General features: G+C 42.1%; 2 protein-coding genes across 2 annotated transcripts in view; one reads left to right on the top strand and one right to left on the bottom strand.

Annotated features, from left to right (window-relative positions):
• The first annotated feature begins 1,316 nt into the window (after positions 1–1,316).
• Positions 1,317–17,722, top strand: LOC121908672. Its single transcript, XM_042428885.1, has 11 exons — positions 1,317–1,560; positions 1,779–1,949; positions 5,487–5,558; positions 9,518–9,663; positions 9,868–9,929; positions 10,035–10,197; positions 10,283–10,463; positions 10,542–10,685; positions 11,800–11,998; positions 12,106–12,307; positions 12,392–17,722. The coding sequence occupies exons 3-11, from the start codon at positions 5,511–5,513 to the stop codon at positions 14,259–14,261; spliced, it is 3,015 nt and encodes a 1,004-aa protein (XP_042284819.1). The 5' UTR covers positions 1,317–1,560; positions 1,779–1,949; positions 5,487–5,510; the 3' UTR covers positions 14,262–17,722.
• stk11 (serine/threonine kinase 11) overlaps positions 17,687–18,229 on the bottom strand; it is a 15,876-nt gene continuing 15,333 nt past the window's right edge. The window contains exon 10 of the mRNA XM_042428886.1: positions 17,687–18,192. The gene's annotated coding sequence lies outside the window, so the exon portion shown is untranslated. The remainder of the gene's footprint in view (positions 18,193–18,229) is intronic.

Raw genomic sequence — 18,229 nt, 5'->3', positions numbered from 1 at the left:
TATGTTCTTTTTATGAAGCATTTTTGCTCTGTTCCCTTTTATAGCAGTGCGGACGGGACACTTTTTCTTGTGTCTACAGTTGGATGTTTGAGCTTCACTGTGCAGAATGATGTGTGTGCAGAGTTTGTTTTCACATACATCTGCTGAAAGTGGAAAGTTTCTCTGTGCTCAAGTCAAGTCAGTTTTATTTATACAGCGCCAAATCACAACAAAAAGTTATTTCAGGGCACTTTTCACATAGAGCAGGTCTAGACCGTACTCCTTAATTTACAGAGACCCAACATTTCCCATTGGAAATGTGATTTGAAGGGGTTTGTGACATCACAACTACTTTTGAAGCCAATCCTGGTCCGATATTCAATTTACACAAGTGTGATTGGAAACTTGAGACCTGAGATTGGATTTTTCAGTGTAGGAGGAGACATCTTGTGTCCTGCAGTTCAACTTCTGTGTTGAACAATATTTATTTATAGATTCTGGACTTTTTAATGAGGGAGAGGAAGGAGATGCCATTTTAAGGATTTTAACATGGTAATTAATATTATTGTTTCAAGCAGAGTATTTTTGTTTGTCTTAATACATGTCTGGAGGGGAAACTTAAAGTCAATTTTGAATGCAGGATTTATACTTGTAATGGAGTATTTAAAAAAAATGCAGTATTACTACTTTTACTTAAGTAAAAGATCTAAATACATCTTCCACCACTGATAGAATCATCTTTATGACCATTTGTCCCATTTACCAATATACTATTTGTTAACATTTGATCATTTTATTCATATAGTCTATGGATAGACTTTTTACTGCTTTTCATTTAGCACTAAATGTCATAACTCATTTACTCATCTTTCTGTTTCCTCTCTGTCACTGACAGTGCAATAAAGGCAAACATGCCAAGAAAAAATAACCTTAATTTTTTCTTTTTCTTTTTTTTGAGTAGATAACAATGTTGTGAGATCATATCTTCACCTGATTTGGATAACTATTGAACTAGAGTGAACTGAAACTGTTTTTTCATGTTGCTGGGGGTCCTCTCATGGACTCCCGAGGGTCTGGACCAGGACTGGATGTAGGCTCCTGTATGAAGATCTTCCATCTTGACTGTTGTGACTATAAGTCAGCGATGCAACGCCGCCACCATGTGGTGAAACCTGAGATTTCCAAAACGTCTTCATCACTCAACCTTCTCCGTGCATACTTGCCTCTCTATAAGGAAACACCGACAGTCTCCAACACAGAAAAATGCAAATATTAAGACACTGATTCAGAGTGTCATCGATACCAAATCAATCTGATAAATTACCAATCAATCGGTCTGACAGCCGCTGCCATTCATGAGCTGTAATGTGAATGAAGACGGATTTTCTCCTCCATCTCACATCATCACCACCATCATCATCACCAGTGCCGGGTCACGTGGTGCGTCGGGGGAGCGGGCGGTGGGTGTGTCCAATCGCGTGTGGTTTCATTCATAACTACAGTCTTCATTTGAAGCCCGAATTAAAGTATGCAGACGGGGCAGGCAGCCTGTGGACCGCTTCTCACGGAGTGTACAGCTGGGTGAGTCCGATCTTTCATCAGTCAGCGGACCTGCAGGCGTCGCTCACAGTGTAATGTGGCACTATCTCATTATGTAAGATGCGGGATGTGTGACACAGCCGGCTCTAGATCATCGCAGCATTTGATTTAGTGAGAGATGCTAAGACCGCACGGCACGAGAAAGGCTCCTGTGTGTGTGTGTGTGTGACTGGTCGTGATTGATTTATTATTGCCCGCAGGCTGAGAGCACGCGACGCAGAGATGTGGGACAGCCCTGACCGGCAGCTTTTCGGAGGAGAGAGGAAGATGCTGCCGATGCTGATGCTGAGGCTGCTGCTGCTGCTGCTGAGCGCCGCCGGCTGCAGCGGCTCGCTGTAGGGAAGCTGCTTCCAACACCGCCCGTATAGACCGTAAGATAGCCTGCTGCACATCTGGACAGCATCAGCATCCAGTCACGCGTCAGGATGATAGATGCAGTCAATCCCCTCCCTCCATCCTCCCTCCATATGTACTACTGACGGTGTTTATGAGGGTTTAAACACCGTCAGCATCATTACAGCCCAGTGATGGAATGAACTAGAAAGTGTGTGTCTGCCTGATGTATAGCCCGCGGTTAAAGCGCGAGAGGACGAGATGATGATGACAGGATGTAACATGTCATTAGACCCTGGAAACTAACACGCGCACGCACACACAATGTGGATTTTTTTTCCCTCCGCCAGTCGGGGTCAGTGTTCAGTTTTTCTCTATTTACTAAATGTCAGTATTTACTGGCAAATCAAATGATGGAGAAGCAAAGAAGTCACTATAGCCTGCCATTATAGGATACATTTCTTTTAGTGTAGGATTAATGTATGGGGCTTGTCAAACGTTATTAATAACAACAGTAATACTAACAATAGGCTAATAAAAATAATCTACAACTTAAAGTGTGCTCAAAATTAGACTAATTGGAAATAGGTTAATGTGAATGAATTAAAAATAAGATACATGTATAATTCTATAATAATTATAATAATCATGATAATTTAACAAACAAAAAATACCATTCAAAATACAGCATAGAGTTTTATTTGCCCCTTTAGTAGATTTAAGGGTGGATAAATGATCATATTCTTACTGTCTGATAGTATAACACACACCTATATTGTGTGAACTCGCAAATAAGCACTTTTAATAATGCACAGTAGCAGAAGGAAACGGACGCGTTGCAGCCTGGGGGTTTTCCTTCTGCTGCTGTGCATTATTAAAAGTGCTACATACTTATTTGCGAGTGCTGACGACTCCATTTGCTATTTTTGTGCCTTTTGGGTCGACACCCATTATACTCTGAAGACGTCTGAGCTGAGCACGGCAGTTTTCTTGTTTGAACATATATATGTATTGTGTTGGCTATTGTGCATGAAATATTCCAACTCAAGACTCGTGCTGCTGTCTCGTGCATCATTTAAATTCATATTTCCACAAAAATCCGTCTGTTGTATCTGGTATCAATCTGGAAACTTTATGCTCTCCGCTATTTAAACGTAACGTTTTATGGGTTTGCAATGTTTGTAATGACTGACACACACATTTCATGTCAGAAACGCATTAAGGAAATCAGTGTGGCTTCATTTGGACTGTTTTAATTGCTGGCTTACTGTTGTAACAATGATGCAGCGGGTGAGCAGTGAATGAGTTTGATTGAAAGCATATGTAGATCTTCATTTTATGTCCAGATGTGGTGATGGATAAAATGCAAAGTAGCTCAATAAGTCAGTATTTTTCATCTTTAGGAACTCACTCACTACTGAACAGCTGCTTCTCTTGTTGTTAATGGTGAATTTAGTTTTAAAGGGCTTCTGATTTAAAATCTTACTCCAAGTGTGGCTTTTTCTGTCTGCAACAATAATAAAGAAAAACTAAATGTAAGACTTGCAGGAAGGACATTTTTTGAGGACTTTCAACACTATGGTGCTCAAGATCAAGACATTTCATGCTTCTGAAAGGCAGCTTTACACCATTTTAACAGTTTATTATTCAGTCAGCGAAGAGGAGACAGATGTGCTCAGCTGGTCTATCCTGAGGGAGACCTTGACAGCGTCTGAATAAAAAAATCAGGCAGAATCTTGCTCAGGCTACGACTTTCGAAAATCAGAGTATTTTCGTTTCTTTGATTAAAATTCCACATGAATCTGTATCACTGAAGATCATGAACCAGAGCGAGTATTGAATGTATGAAGTTGTATGTGTGTTGGATTCTCTATGTGTGCTCATCCTAGTTACCTTGAGCTGTTTGCATGTGTGAGATATTACATAAAACATGACTCTCACATGATGTGGGAATGTGCAGCAGGGTTACCAGCATGTGTGAGGAATGCAATCATGGACTGATGTTACACAAGCTGTGCTCGGAGTAAATAATTACGTGCTGTCAGCTCTTCTGTCTTTTTCTGCCTCTGTCTCACGTGGACACAGACGCATAGAAAAAGTCGTTTTACAGAGATTAGACTACAGGTGAGAGACGGACATGAGAGTGGAGGATTTTTGGTTATTGTGCCATTAATGGTCCGTCTTCAGAAGATGTCAGTGTATCTTAAGACACATTTGTGCTCAACCCAGAGCACTCAATCTACACAACAGTTGGGTTTGCATTATTCCAGGATGTTAAAGGGGCATTACACTGATTTTACACAGTTGACTCAGCCTGTAAATGCTTTTTGTGGCTCTGCAGGAAGCTTTCCAAAGTCTGAAAAAATAACCATTGTGATGCCATTGGTGTTTTCATGGTTTGGGATTTGAGACTTTAAATGTTTAAGAAAAAGCCTGCATTACAAACTGGAGCGTGGAGTTTGATAGATGAGGACCTTTATCAGACAGGGAGGGTCTAACGAAAGACACAACTGAGCTGCGTTACAGGAGTTTGACCCAAATTAGGCACTAAAACTGAGGATATCTTGGCTGCATGGATTAAAAAAAAATGTCTCTTGTAATCTTTATAGAAGTACAGTATTAAATTGCTGGAGTATCCCCAGTCAGGGCTGTAGCCAGATTTTAGAAATACTCCACCAGCGTGACCTCAGCCCTCTAAAATATTTGACTGGACAGGAAATTTTAATTTTTCACATATTATTTGTGTTTTCTGTACATTTGATTTCACTACATGATGATCTAAATGCTGTTTTAAATATTTCCCCACATTCCTGGGAAGATCATTCTGTTGAAAAAACACAAATGTCCTTTATTTTATTTTATTTTATTTTAATTTTTTGTGCCTAAAACAGTCACATTTATAGATAATGACCTTAAAAAAATGTCAGAATAATAATTTGTCTAGAAAACCAACTCCTTCATGGTGTTAAAATATCCCAAAACATGACGTCTGCAGCCCTGCTCACAGTTAATACGTATGTGTCTGTAGTGATTGTGACATAACGACACAAAAAGGGTCACAATCAAATCAACAAGGACTACCAGGTCCCTCTGCACTTTGGCAATCATCTTTATTTAACCAGGAAAAGACCTCACTGAGAGTAAAAATCTCCTTTTTCAAACATAGAGGTTATAAAATATAAAACATGGAGTTATAATGAATAGAAAAATATGAAAAGAATCAAGGGTAATGAAAGTAGGATTGATAAAGAATAAAACAGCAGTAAATATACTACAAGTGATATTTACAGATATTACAGATGATCACAATAAATGCTAATATTCCAACCAAATGTTGGTTTAGAAACACTGACAGGCAGATTGGCTTCAAAGAGAATTAAAGGCTTACAGTACATACAACCTACTTACATACAGTAGTTTATTCAAGTTTTATTTCTGTGTGCAGCGTGTTCCCATCAGAGCGAGCAACATACGTGAAGCCTCTTTTCCATCGTTCAGTACGCACAATAACAGAAATTGTATTATTGTCTCGAAAGAACATGTCTGACGTTCTTCACTTTTCTCATCCTCTGCAGGGTTCACCCACGCTGACCTGGACCATGAGCAATGATTTGCCTGTTCTGACAAGTCTGACTGAGAACTCCACTGTGAGTACTGCTGCGCCCCCCCCCCCCTCCCTCTCTGTCCAACACCATCAACACATACCGCCCACACCTTCACATCAGTCTGTAGTCTGCCGTATGACAACTTCACCTTTGCTTGGAAAACCTTCCACAATGGATCAATCAAAGCAGAATGAGGTCCAGGTGTTTGGCCATTAGATAGAAAAAAAAGACAGAGTGGTTGACAGTGTTCCAGTAACAGGTATTGTATCTCAGGTGCAGCAGTAGTGGAGGACAGCCTGATCTGTTTCCAAAGAGGATTTGACTCAAAAACAGGACTGAGTGTGCTGCTGGCTTTGTGTGCCATGTAGCCTGTGGAGGACGGAGCGGAGGGGATATCTGAGATCTGAGCCAGCGGTGGTGATTATCGGACAGTTAATGCTGTCTCTTTGTGGACGGAGAACTGACTGTTGTTTGCCTCTACAGTGTGTGTTAGAAACATGGCCCGAAGACTGGCGAGAGGCTCCGCTGCTGCACCTGATTGATTGTGTTGCTCTTCATGTTTGGCTGAGCTTGTAAAAACAGCAGATTTCATTAAGCTACAGACAAACTGCGTGTGTTTGTTTATGTGTGTGTGTATGTGTGTGTGGCACACAGATGTGTAACTGTGGGTGTATCAAGGTGTGCATGTTGCTGTACAACACATATATAGCTTTTTATACACATCTCCCCAGAGGCTTCAGCTAAATGTAAACCACTACAGCATCTAATGTATGTAAAAATATACTACATGTACGCAAGTGTGTGTGACAGAGTACTCATTTTAGCATGTTCTGGCCTGAAGCTGGTTTGGGGTTGAATGGAAAGGGAAAAAAAAGCGTGTTTTCATGTGTGTCAACGCACATAATCATCATCCTCAGCTATGACGTGCTGCTGTTAGACTGAGCCTGTGTTTGACACAGATAGATTGATGTTTTGACTCAAGGAAGGGAGCAGAAAAGCAGCTGTTTTTGCTCTTTTTCACGCTAACACACCTCCACCTCCGCTATCTTTTTTTCTCTTACTCCATCCTCCACTTACTGCATGTCTGTATGTTCAGTCAGCAGCTGGCTTTTAGTTTTCTCTATAATGACCCTGCTGCTGCTTCTGTTAAGGTCATCATCATCTACAAGGTCGGTCCGTGCTGTGCGAGGAGCTTCCCATCTTCTTGGGATGATCGCTCCATGCATGATTTCCCTCAAAACCGTGTGCAGCCACCTTTCACATTTTCATCCATTATACAATATAACGCTAAATGTTGCAACAGATGTGAAAAGAACCCAATTATTTCCACTCTCCTTTTGACTCTGACATCAGAAAAGAGCCAGGAAAGTCTGGTGTGGGGATTGCTCATGTGCGTCTGCATCCTCCTCCTCCAATTTCCATTTTTAGCCTGCGGAGGCCTCATTTCCCCCTCATTGAGAAGAGCTGGGAAATTGAATTAAGGGTCTCGCTGACGTTTCGATTAGCATCCCCAGGCTCACTCAGCTGAGACTGAGAGTATTAATCAGAGAGAGCAGAGAGGAGAGCAGTTGTGCTGTCTCTTTCTGTATGCGTGTGTCTTCATGGGCAGACTGTGGATGTATGTGACTGTGCGTCCGTTGATAAGAATCACTGTGAGGAGGCCGGGACTTAAGAGAGTCTTTCAGTGTTAATTCCACTCCTTATTAAATATTACAGCGCCTTAGCTGCAGGCGTAATGCGACAAAGAGATTCCTCATTGCTCCGAAGCTCAAAGGGAGAAGAATCAATTACTGTCCCAGCAGGACTAACGAAGCCACCGAGCTCACAACAACACACATGACAACAGAGATACGTACGCTTCTGTCTTATTGCGCCATTAAAGGAATGAGTTATGAGCACCAGCAGTGTCATCTGAATACAAGCAAAGGGAATTAAATTGATGTTGTGCCACCCAAACAATGACAGAGTACAGTGAGTAGCAGGATTTGTCTGATATGAGTTTTGGCTGATAGTTAGAGACACAGCTGATATTTTCTGTCAGTATTAAATGTTGTTCTTGCCAGCAAGGAAAAGCTGTGTCCTATTTGTATCTTTTAAGTTAATATTTGGTCTCGTATTTCAGTATATCTTTTGAAGTTATGCCTCTTTATTCAAGGGGAGGTCGACTAGGATCAGGAGGACTGAATCATGTTTGTATGTGTGTGTGGATGTTGTGGTTTTATGGGTTAGTGAGGTGGGAGAAGGGAGTATTTTCTCTCCTCTTTCTTGGAGAGAGATACATCTTTAATGTCCCTGTGGTGCATTCAACAAATAATGAATACAAAAATGTAGAGAAATAATTAAAAAAAACTATATATTCAAAAAAGTACACAAGCACACAGGTTAACGCTGCTGGAGCAGAGTTGTTATCATACCAAAAACATCCAGAGAAAGAATAATGAATAAAACTTCCATCCTGAGAGAAAGCAAATTAAACTGACTGTGTAAAGTTTTTCTGAGGTTTCTGTATTGCTCTGACTTGACACAAGTAGCAAATATCCTTTAAATTTACACCAACGTGACTTTATGAAACAAATTCCTACCTGTATGTTTTTTGCGGCTACACATACTGATTTGTTATGATGATAGAAGACTAAAAACTTAAAAAGGAAAGAAAATCCTCTAAAATGGTGACAGTAAAACATCAAACTGAACAACTCATTGAGTGATTCAGCTCATCTGTTTAACAGTAGGACTAACTGTGGTGTTCATTATCTCCACCTTTAGTTGAAGATTTCATTTAGGCAACACATAATCGGACAAATAAATTAATTCATAATGTGGTATTACAGACTTTCCATATTTATATGGTGTAGGATCAAGTGGTGGAAGATGAACTCAAAGCAAAAGTGGCAATAACACAGTGAAAATATAAAAACAGAGACAAGGTTAGTGAGTATAGCTGGCGAACATAGTGGAGCATCTAGCTGCTAAAGAGTCAGATATCCTCAGGAGTCGGAGGAACCAAAACAACATTTATCAGGTGGACACAAACATGACTGCAAATAGATGCTACTGTTGCTTTGAATTATAGAAGTTTTATTAACCAAATGCACTTGAGTTTCAAAGGTAAAGGTACTCATTATGAATAATGGCCCCACTCAGCTTGTTACTTTATACCTTATATTTTAATATCTGATTATTATTATTGAGGCATTGATATATGAGCAGCATTTTAATGCTGTATCTAGTGGCGGTGGAGCTACTAACTGCTTTATATGCACCATATTTTATTAAATTAAATTGCATTCTGTCACCATTCCTCCTGTTCATATTGACCATTATAAGATCCCTTCTTAATGTGCTTACAATGTAAGTGATGGGGCACAAAGTTCACAGTCCTCATTTTGAGAAAAAAATATGAAGCTTCAGCCGTCTGAGCTAATTAAACAAAGTGGATATCTTCCACGTTTACAGTCTTTTCAGTAAAAAATTCCTTTTTTGTGTCTCAATGAACAGTGTTTTCCTGTTCAGCCGCAGTTGAAGAGGGGATTTGGCACTAAAAAGACTTTAAAACTTTAAAAGATATCTACTTGATTTGACTAATTTGGATGGCTGAAGCTTCATATTACATTTACAAAATAATTTATTAAATGCATTTTTGCACAGAAGGAGGGCTGTGAATTTGGTCCCCCATCACTTACACTGAAAGTGCATTATGAAGGGATCTTCTAATGGCCAGTATGAATGGGAGGAATGATTACAGCATAAAAAAAGTGTCATTGTTCAATTGGGTACCTGACTGTTGTTTTAAGACATACTTGAATAATTATGAACCTGCGCTTTAATCTGTAGCAAGTAGCAACTATAGCTGTCAAATTAATGTAGCAGAGTAAAATGTAGCGAGTATACAGCAGCATCAAATAGAAATACTCAAGTAAAGTACCTTCAACTTGTACTCAAGCACAGTAGTTGACTTGCTGCAGGGATCCTAACCTCTGTTCTCGGTTGTACCTTGTCAGGATGTGCCTGTGTCGACGGGCCAGGTGGAGAACTATGTGCTGCTGTTGGTGCTGCTGAGTGTTTTTGCCGGGGGGACGCTGGTCCTGCTCTCCCTGCTGCTGCTCTTCTGTCACCGCTGCTGCATGGGTGGACGACGCTACTCCAGGTACCTACAGAGAGTGACACACTGTGTGCGACTGGCAGGCCAAGTTCATCTGCAAACACCCAGGGATTACAGGAGCCAGCGTGGTTATGACAGCAGTGGATTAAAGCTCTATTGAATATGAAATTGAAAGCTGTGATAAGTGTGACGAGGCATTTTTGTTTCCATGAATGAGCACAAGGAGTAAAACTAATTTCCTCCTTTCAGAGCGAGCGATGACCCTGAAAAGACAAACACCACTTACGCTGAAGATTCTCAGCCCACCCAAGGTCAGAGCTGTGTATTCTTTTAAAGTCCATATATTCTGGCCCACTGTCGTCACTAACTCCATCATTTCTCTCCCTCTGTTTGTCCTTGTCCTTTTTGTCACTTAGAGATCACCATTCGTCTGGATGAATCAGACGCTCTCTCAGCTACAAGCTGTCATGATGGAGAGTCGGAGCGATTCGTCTCCACTGGGTCTACTGGCCGCAGAGTCTCCTTCAACGAATCTGCACTCTACGAACAGGAGAAGACAACGCAGGACAAAGGACGCAGGTACAGTTCAACTGAGCTAAGGTGAATTTTTGTGTTATTTGATGTGTATGGAATTAAATTTGATGATTGGTCCTCCCATCCTCAGGTACACTCTCACTGAGGGAGACTTCCACCACCTGAAAAAGGCCCGGCTGACCCACCTCCACCTGCCTCCGGCCCCGTGTGACCTGAAGATCCTCACCATCATGGAGTGTGACTCAACAGAGAGCAGCACCATCAACATCAGTGAGACTCGACCTCCCAAGCTGCCCCTCACCATCTACCAGGTGACTTGATTCTGGGTGTGATTTATCTCACACATCAGTCATTTGTTTTCTCTAACCTGTGTTGTTTTCACTTTCCAGCCCACTGAGAGAAGAATCCCTGACTGGATGGGACAGAGCATCAGCGGAGGTCTGCCAGGAGATCCGCACCACTCCATCATCCTGGACCAGGGCCCCATGCAGGCCTCATCAGCCATGAAAACACAGCACACACGCTCCCAGACAGTAAGTTTCACCTGTTTTTATTTGACTTTGCATCTTTTAAAATTTAAAAATTTGTGAGATACATATATAATACAGGTCATTTTTAGGGATGCCAATGTGGTTCTGTAGGTCTGTCAGACAGTCAGTTGGTCGACCACATTGGTCCGGACTGAAATAACGACTATTGGTTGGATTTCAAGGCATCCGTGGTCCCCATAGAATGAATCCTACTTTGGTGATCACCTGACTTCTAGCATCACCATGAGCTTTACTTTCATGGCTTTGTGTGAAATGACTTAAAATCACAAATGAAAATTGGTACATAAATTTGGTACAGACATTTGTGTGACCCTTGGTTGAACTGTAATAATTTTGGGGATCACTTCACATTTTCTTTAGAGCCTTTATCAGGTGAAAATTTTAATTTGTTCAATACTTTGGTTTATAACCAAATATCTGCAAAATGCTAAACTAAGATGGTGAACATGGTAAACATTATACTGGCTAAACATCAGCATGTTAGCATGCTAATACTAGCATTTAGCTCAAAGTGCCACTGTGCCTAAGCACAACATCATGGCTGACTCCTGTTATTGTTTTATCCTTCCTCAACATGGATTGAGATGCTCAGTGTTTTTATTGAGGTTTTTTTTTTGTTCTTAGGACAAAACCAACATTTTATTCAGGAGACTTGCCTCAAATAAAATTGCAGCATTTCGGTGGTTAGACTCTCAGAAATGCCTGTGAGAAAAGTTTAGTCATAACTGAGATTTTTCTCATGTTTTAGTTTGCGCTTGAAATAACATTTTCGTGTAGATGAAAAATTTGTGAACCAGTAATTGCTTTTTACACAGTTTAGCCAGAAACACATTTGCACGGACAGATTCTTCAGTGCAGATTGATCCATTTGTTTCACACATAAACAGAGCTGTGAAAAGCAGCTGCCACAGGCTCAAACCTACTGATGCTCTCTGACATCAGTCATCACTGCAACTGAGTGACAATATGACAAACTGCTGTCCCCTGAGGGCTTTGCCTCTGCCCGTCACGATTCATCTCAGCTCCTCTGCCTCAACCGCTCCTTAATGTCTCATCACCTCCCTCCATCGTCCTCTCCCTTCATCTCTCCTGTCAGATGGAGGCTATCGGGGACAGGGCAGAGGCTGAGAGCGAACGGGGGATGAGAGGAGAATCGACTCAAGCTCCAGGCCAGACTTCAGTTCTACATTTCTTCACTAAACTGCGGCGCCATGCGAGTCTGGAGGGGGCTGGGCCTTATTTCAGGAGGTGGAAGTTCGACAGCAGCCACCGGGCTGCCAGTCTAGATGCCAAAGGTTTGGACATCTGTGTTAAGATTAAAATTGAATTCTAAGAAATTCTAAGGCAACGGAAATGGTATTAAACAGTTATTATGTATCATTTTCTTGTGAATTTGTATCAGGATCCCCCAAGAGAAGGCCCTTCCAGAGACAGAGAGCAGCAAGTGAAACCACTGATCATACAGAAGATGACTCTTCTCCTCTGCGAGATGACATTGAGTCTTTCCCACACACTCCCATCCAAACCAGTGGCCTCCAGTCTCTGTCTGCAGAGTCTCTGTCTCACCCCGCCAGTGCATCGACATCCTCAGTCTTCCTCAGCAGGTACATCCCTTCCCATAATTCTACAACTTGCACCATGAAGTTTTCATTATAATTGATTAACAAACCCCTTCTCATTCTGTTCAGGCTACAGCTGGAGGCCATGGTGGAGGTAGGTGGCAGGAGAGAGGAACCATGTTTGCCAACAGATGATTGTCACGTCCAAAGACAAGAGGAAGCCATACGCAACAGATCAAGAGTAGAGAAAGAAACAAAGTTAGGTGCAGTCAAAAGGACAGAAGCCACAGGAGTCGGGCTTGAATCTCTAGAAGATGACGACTTGTTTGGGCCACAACGAGAAGCTGCCATTCAGGAAAGGTTTGAAGACATGTTAAGAAAAACTACAGACACAAAAACAGACGGTGCAACATCAGATGTGAGGAAAAAGAGTGAGATGGAGGTAGATGAAGGAGATGAGGTGGTGTTGGGGGCTGAGGCCAGACGAAGGACAGATTCAGGTTCTTCTTTTTCCTTCATGATTCGCCAAGAGAGCTTGGAGGCCCCTCCCTCACTTTACAGAGACATTTGGAGCTTGCGAGCCTCTTTGGAGCAATACGCCTCCTCAGACCAGAGTAGTACAGACCGGGAGTCCATCCGCAGTGATGCTGACAGCGTGTCGTCCGTAGGCGGTGCAGGAGCTCGCTCTGGCCTGGACAGCTGTTTGTCCCAAGACCTGGATGATGAGCCTGAAGGTGAAGGGGATGGAGAGGCGTTGGAGGGAGGCATTAGAGGGGCGTCAGGTGGGGACAGTGAGATGGGAAGTGGAGCTGGAGGAGAGGGTGAGGCGGGAAACCGGAAACTTCTTCAGATGGACAGCGGCTATGCCTCCATTGAAGCACCATCCAGGGCACCTGAGGAGATGCGGCTTTTCGGGACTCCTGGAGCACCTCGAGGCAAGACGGCGTCTGAGAGGAGGTTGTTCTTCACCAGCTCGGGGAGGAAAGGTTCAGTGTGCGAGAGCATCGAGGCCCGGCTGTTTCAGGAGGAGCTGGAGGATGAGATGGCAGACAGCACAGAGAAAGAAGAGAAACTAAAGGAGAGACCTCAAACTGGCAGCCAGTCGCTCACCTTCCAAGAACCATATCAACTTATGAAATCCCTTCATCCTCAGAAACCTCCGGAATCACAATCACAGCTAATGTCTCCTCTGACAAAGCCAATCCCTCAGCCCTCTAGTCCTCACCGACCTCGCCTCCGCCGCCGAGACTACAGCATCGATGAGAAGACAGACGCTCTTTTCAACGAGTTCCTCCGTCACGATCCACGGTTCGACCAGCAGGACTCTCCGCTGCGCTCCAGGCACCGATCCAGAGTTCACCTCCGGAAGCAGTGGCAGAGACACAAGCAATACAGTGACCCAGGGTCAAGCGCAGGAGGAAGGTACTCCCCATCTTTGGAGAGGCAGAGGTTTACTCCGCTGCGGAGAGGTGACAGCGCCGGTTATCCACTGGACACCAGATATCACAGCACACTCTCACGCATAGCGAGCGCTGCCGATGAAGAAGCCAGCGAAGTTGCGGCTTGCGAAGAAGCAGCCAAAGAGAGCGCAGAGAACAAAGACCCATCAAGTGAAAGAGTTGCTGGGGGAGCCACAGAAAATACAGCTGACACAACCTCTCAAGGCACCAACACAACGAGTTGTGCAGAGTTGGCTGGTGAGGCCGACGGTTGCCAAGTTTCTACAAATATAGACACAAAAAGCACAAGCAGCCAGTTGCCGACCACTGGGACAAGCCACATGGATCCGAAAGTCGACAACAGAAACAACAACAGTAGTCAAACTATCCTATCAGAGGTTTCCCTGCAGTCAGAGAGCAGCCTGACAGACAAGCTGGTCGTGTCAGTGGAAGAAAGGCTTTACGGCGGCCTGCGGAGTGCAGAGAAGCTCGGCCAGGGAGGAGCAGAGCGTGTGCTTACCGTGTCTCACACAGCCTCGCCTGGCTTCAGTCCCATATAACTTGTCAACGATGTCATCTCCTTCATCGACTTTATTTCATGTCCGTTGTCTATAGACCTCAGATTTACAGACTTGAACAAAATGGTCTATAGCACTTTAAACATTGTCATGTGTTAGACACTTGGTCAGTCGTAAGATTAATAAAATAGTCACATACATATTCTAAAGGACAGCAGTACCTTATTGATGGCCAGTCTCTTCCAGTATTTCCATTCAGACCTTATTTTCCACTGTGACGCCATGTGCTGTGTCATGTGATGCCCCTTTTTATTTTCTAAAAACTCAAATGCATTCATTACATAGCTTTGAAAATATAGATCCATACTTTGCCTCCATCTTTAGAAAAATTCAAATATTTTCAGACATAACTGTGAATTTTGAGCATGCTACTGTATGTCTAAACAACTTGTATGTGAATACTGTACAGTTTTAACTCTAAAACAAAAAGCACTTTGATGGGAAGAATGATATTGATGGAGTTTGTCACCCATTTCTCTCATTTAAACTCATATCCTCCTCAAGTGTCCTTCTTGTCTCGATCACCATGAGGGTAAATGTCTCCCTGAGAGCTGTTGTGTCTGTATACCATGTCAAAAAAAAAACCTATTATAATTCTTCAGTGCTTGCAACCCCCTCTCATTAACACCATATCAGCAGATCGGGCTTGTCCTAGAAGTAAAAACAGATGGGATACCCAAACTATACATCAACACTGTGGTTGAAAATATGAGCATCAAACATTTTTACACCCATATTTCATGTATTTTTATAGATTTTTGTAAATCATCCGTCCCTGTTAGGCATCTTAATTAAGGAGTTGGAGTCTGGGAGCTTCTGGGAGCTCGAGCTGAGAGTTGTGTCACTGCTGGGACTCTGCTGAGGGGGAGACTGTCAGATATTTCAAGTCACTGACAAAGGAGCCTCTCAGGCTTTTAGACAGATGGTCCAGTGACAGAGTTGAGATTGTGAAAGTGGAGGTTAAAACTCCGTACCAGCAGCATTAGTTACTCCTAAATCCCACCAGAATGAGTCTATATTATCAATATCACGATAAAGCCGATGACATTCTCTATTTTCCTTATTGTCAACAAATAGCATGAACAGACCAAAAACAAATTAATTAATCTATTAAGAATTACCTGTGTAACCAAAGTCGAATATAGCTTACTCATCAGTGCTACAAACCTCCATTGTTGTCTTAAAACTATTAAAAACATGCTGACATGAACACAGCTACTGAAGTTTATTTTCAATCAATCCCACAAACACTGTCCTGCTGCCGTAAATACCAACACACCAAATGTGTAGTCATCCGCAGCTGAAAATAGTCCCCCAAAAGTTCACTATTTTACTCCAGTTTGAGTAATAGAACAACTAAAGTGCCCAGCTGTTTTATTTTATTTTTCCTTGGGAAAAAAAAAGTATACATTTACTTGGATGTCGAAAATTACTGAGAGATGGACTAACACATTAGGTTTTTGTAATTCATGGGTTTTGTTGACATTAAGAAAAACAGAGAATATTTTAATTGATATTCTGTCAATATACTTCTTTATATGTCAGGGTTGAAACAATTATTATTCTGCGGATAATTTATTATCTGCTGATAATAGATCCAAAGGAGAAGTCCGTAAATTTCTGTTAAAAAACAAGATCAATTTACAAGCTTTTCCCAAAGCGTCTTCCTCAGTCTGAGCAAACTATTCACTGAGGAAGATTGTGAGCTGTAGTTGAAAGCTCCAGAAGAAGCTTTTTAACTAGACCTGAAGTTAATATCTTTTTTTTAAGTTAATATCTTTTCTTGTTAAACTTCTGTTCACACTCAACTTAAGAATGTCTTGTTTTGTCAAATTCATCAGTTTCAAGGTTTTTAATTTATGGCATAAAACAGAGAAAATCAGCAAACCCTCACACTGGAGAAGCTGAAATAATTTATCCATTATCAAAATAGTTGCAAATTAATTTTTTGTTGATGGACCAATTCATTAATCAGCTAATCATTGTAACTCTAATCTGGAGTTATAATCCAGTGTCATTTAGTCTCAAACTGAACAGCTTTCATCCCACTTTATATCTTCCAGTATGAATGGATGTGAAGTGTAATTCATTCTACATTCATGTCAAATTTCATCTCTTCAACATGAGCGCGCTGCTGTATGTTATGATGTCACCTGGGAAACTGCAGCGGTAGGTACGCTGTGCCTACGAACTGCAGAACAGCTTGTCCTTTTTCCTTTCACACAGACCTTGGTTTGAGCAGTGTGTGTATAACGGTGTGTGTATATCTTATGAAACTCACGTCTTTGTCCACATTCATGGTGAACCATCTGCTTTATAGTGAGATGAGTCATGCAGAAAATTCAAATGTCTTTCAGCCTTGACAAAGATTAGACCTTGTGGGACCAACTGAGGCACATATTCATTTTTGGTCTTGACATTTTTCTGAATAAAAAGTGGAAAAAATATATTAGCGACTCCCTCCCATTGATGATTTTATACTGTCGTAATGTGAATCATGTAAGCTGATGTCTGTAAACTGTCAGAACAGCAAAATCTTCCCCATGAGAAGAAAAACGTCAGGAACAGTATGTGTCCTCACATACTAATCATATTCTCATCATCCTCACCGCGCTGCTCCTCCTATGTCTCGTTGAACAGAGAACCTCTCTGTCGACCTTGCTGACGTAGGAAGCTCTGCACTCTCCCTCCCTCGGTTGTGACTCACCTGCTCCCTGATCTATTCCCAGCGAGGGGCTGATGATGGGCCTGGCTGCGTAAGAGGGGATGGGGGGGATGGGGGAGGGTGGGCAGGGCTCCCGTTGATGTGATCAGCACAACAAAGAGCATCGCTGGAAAACAGGCGACTGGCTGATTGTGGCGGCCCACCGCCTGCAGCTGAGCGGCATCGGTTCTTGATATTCTAGGATCTGACTACAAACTGGTCGACATCAGAGAAAGACACTGTGGCGATAGAAGAGTGTACCTATATAGGGTGTGAGCTTTTAAAAAAGGACACACAAAATAATAATAATAATAATAATAATAAACAAAAACAAGGACGTAAACCATTGAGCTGTATTGCATAATAAAAATATGCTCAACTCAAAGTTAAACAGGAAGGATCATCCAACAAAACAGCCTGTTTGGGACATATTTTATATAAATAATAATTAAAAAATATTCATTGGAAAAAAGAAAAAGAGAAAAAACCTAAATGGAAATCAAAAATCCCCAACAGGTCAGCGGTGGATTTCAAGGCTTCAGTCTGTCCGTCTGTCCACAAACCAAACACTTTCCCTTTCTTCCAGCTCTGTACAGCATGCAGTTTTTATGTTGGTGGTAGTAGAGTACTATCATAATTATTCGCATCATAGATTTAAATATAGAATTATTCATAACTTTTGTTCTCTTTTTTTTCTCTTTAATTTTTTTTTTTTTTTTTTTTTTTTTTTTAATACACACATCACAATGTGTCTTAAAAACTGCCATTAGGGTTCTGTAAAAACAAAGGTAGTCAAAGAAACAAAGGGTGAAGGGGTGGGAACAGGTGTGATGGTGTTTTGTAACGTCCGGTGCAACACTTGGTCCTCCTAAGAGGATGACAGGAAGGATGGAGGGGGAGGAGGAAGAGGAGGAGGGGGTGACTGGATGACAGAACTGGATGACAGGAGCTGAAGGAGCCAAAATATGTGAGGAAAGAAAACACCATCTTCACATCCAGTGCCTCAGTCTCAGAGCAAAAAGAACATTTCATGCTGTCCTCCTCCCCGTCACTCATACCGCATCTTTTAAAAAAAAAAGACTCTGCAGGCCGGTGGTCCAAGGAGGTACTTGGGGGGGTGTAGAGGTGGGGGGGGGGGGCATTAACTTCAGCAGGTTTCTCTCACAACTGTAAGGACTCCAGACACAGAAGGATGGGGAACAGATCAACCTGAGGGAGACAGAGACAGAGCACAGAGTGAGACTGA

Source organism: Thunnus maccoyii, chromosome 12 (assembly GCF_910596095.1).
Source record: "Thunnus maccoyii chromosome 12, fThuMac1.1, whole genome shotgun sequence".
NCBI lineage: Eukaryota > Metazoa > Chordata > Actinopteri > Scombriformes > Scombridae > Thunnus > Thunnus maccoyii.
Note: the sequence above shows the minus strand (reverse complement) of the source record. Positions and strands in the feature narration are given on the sequence as shown.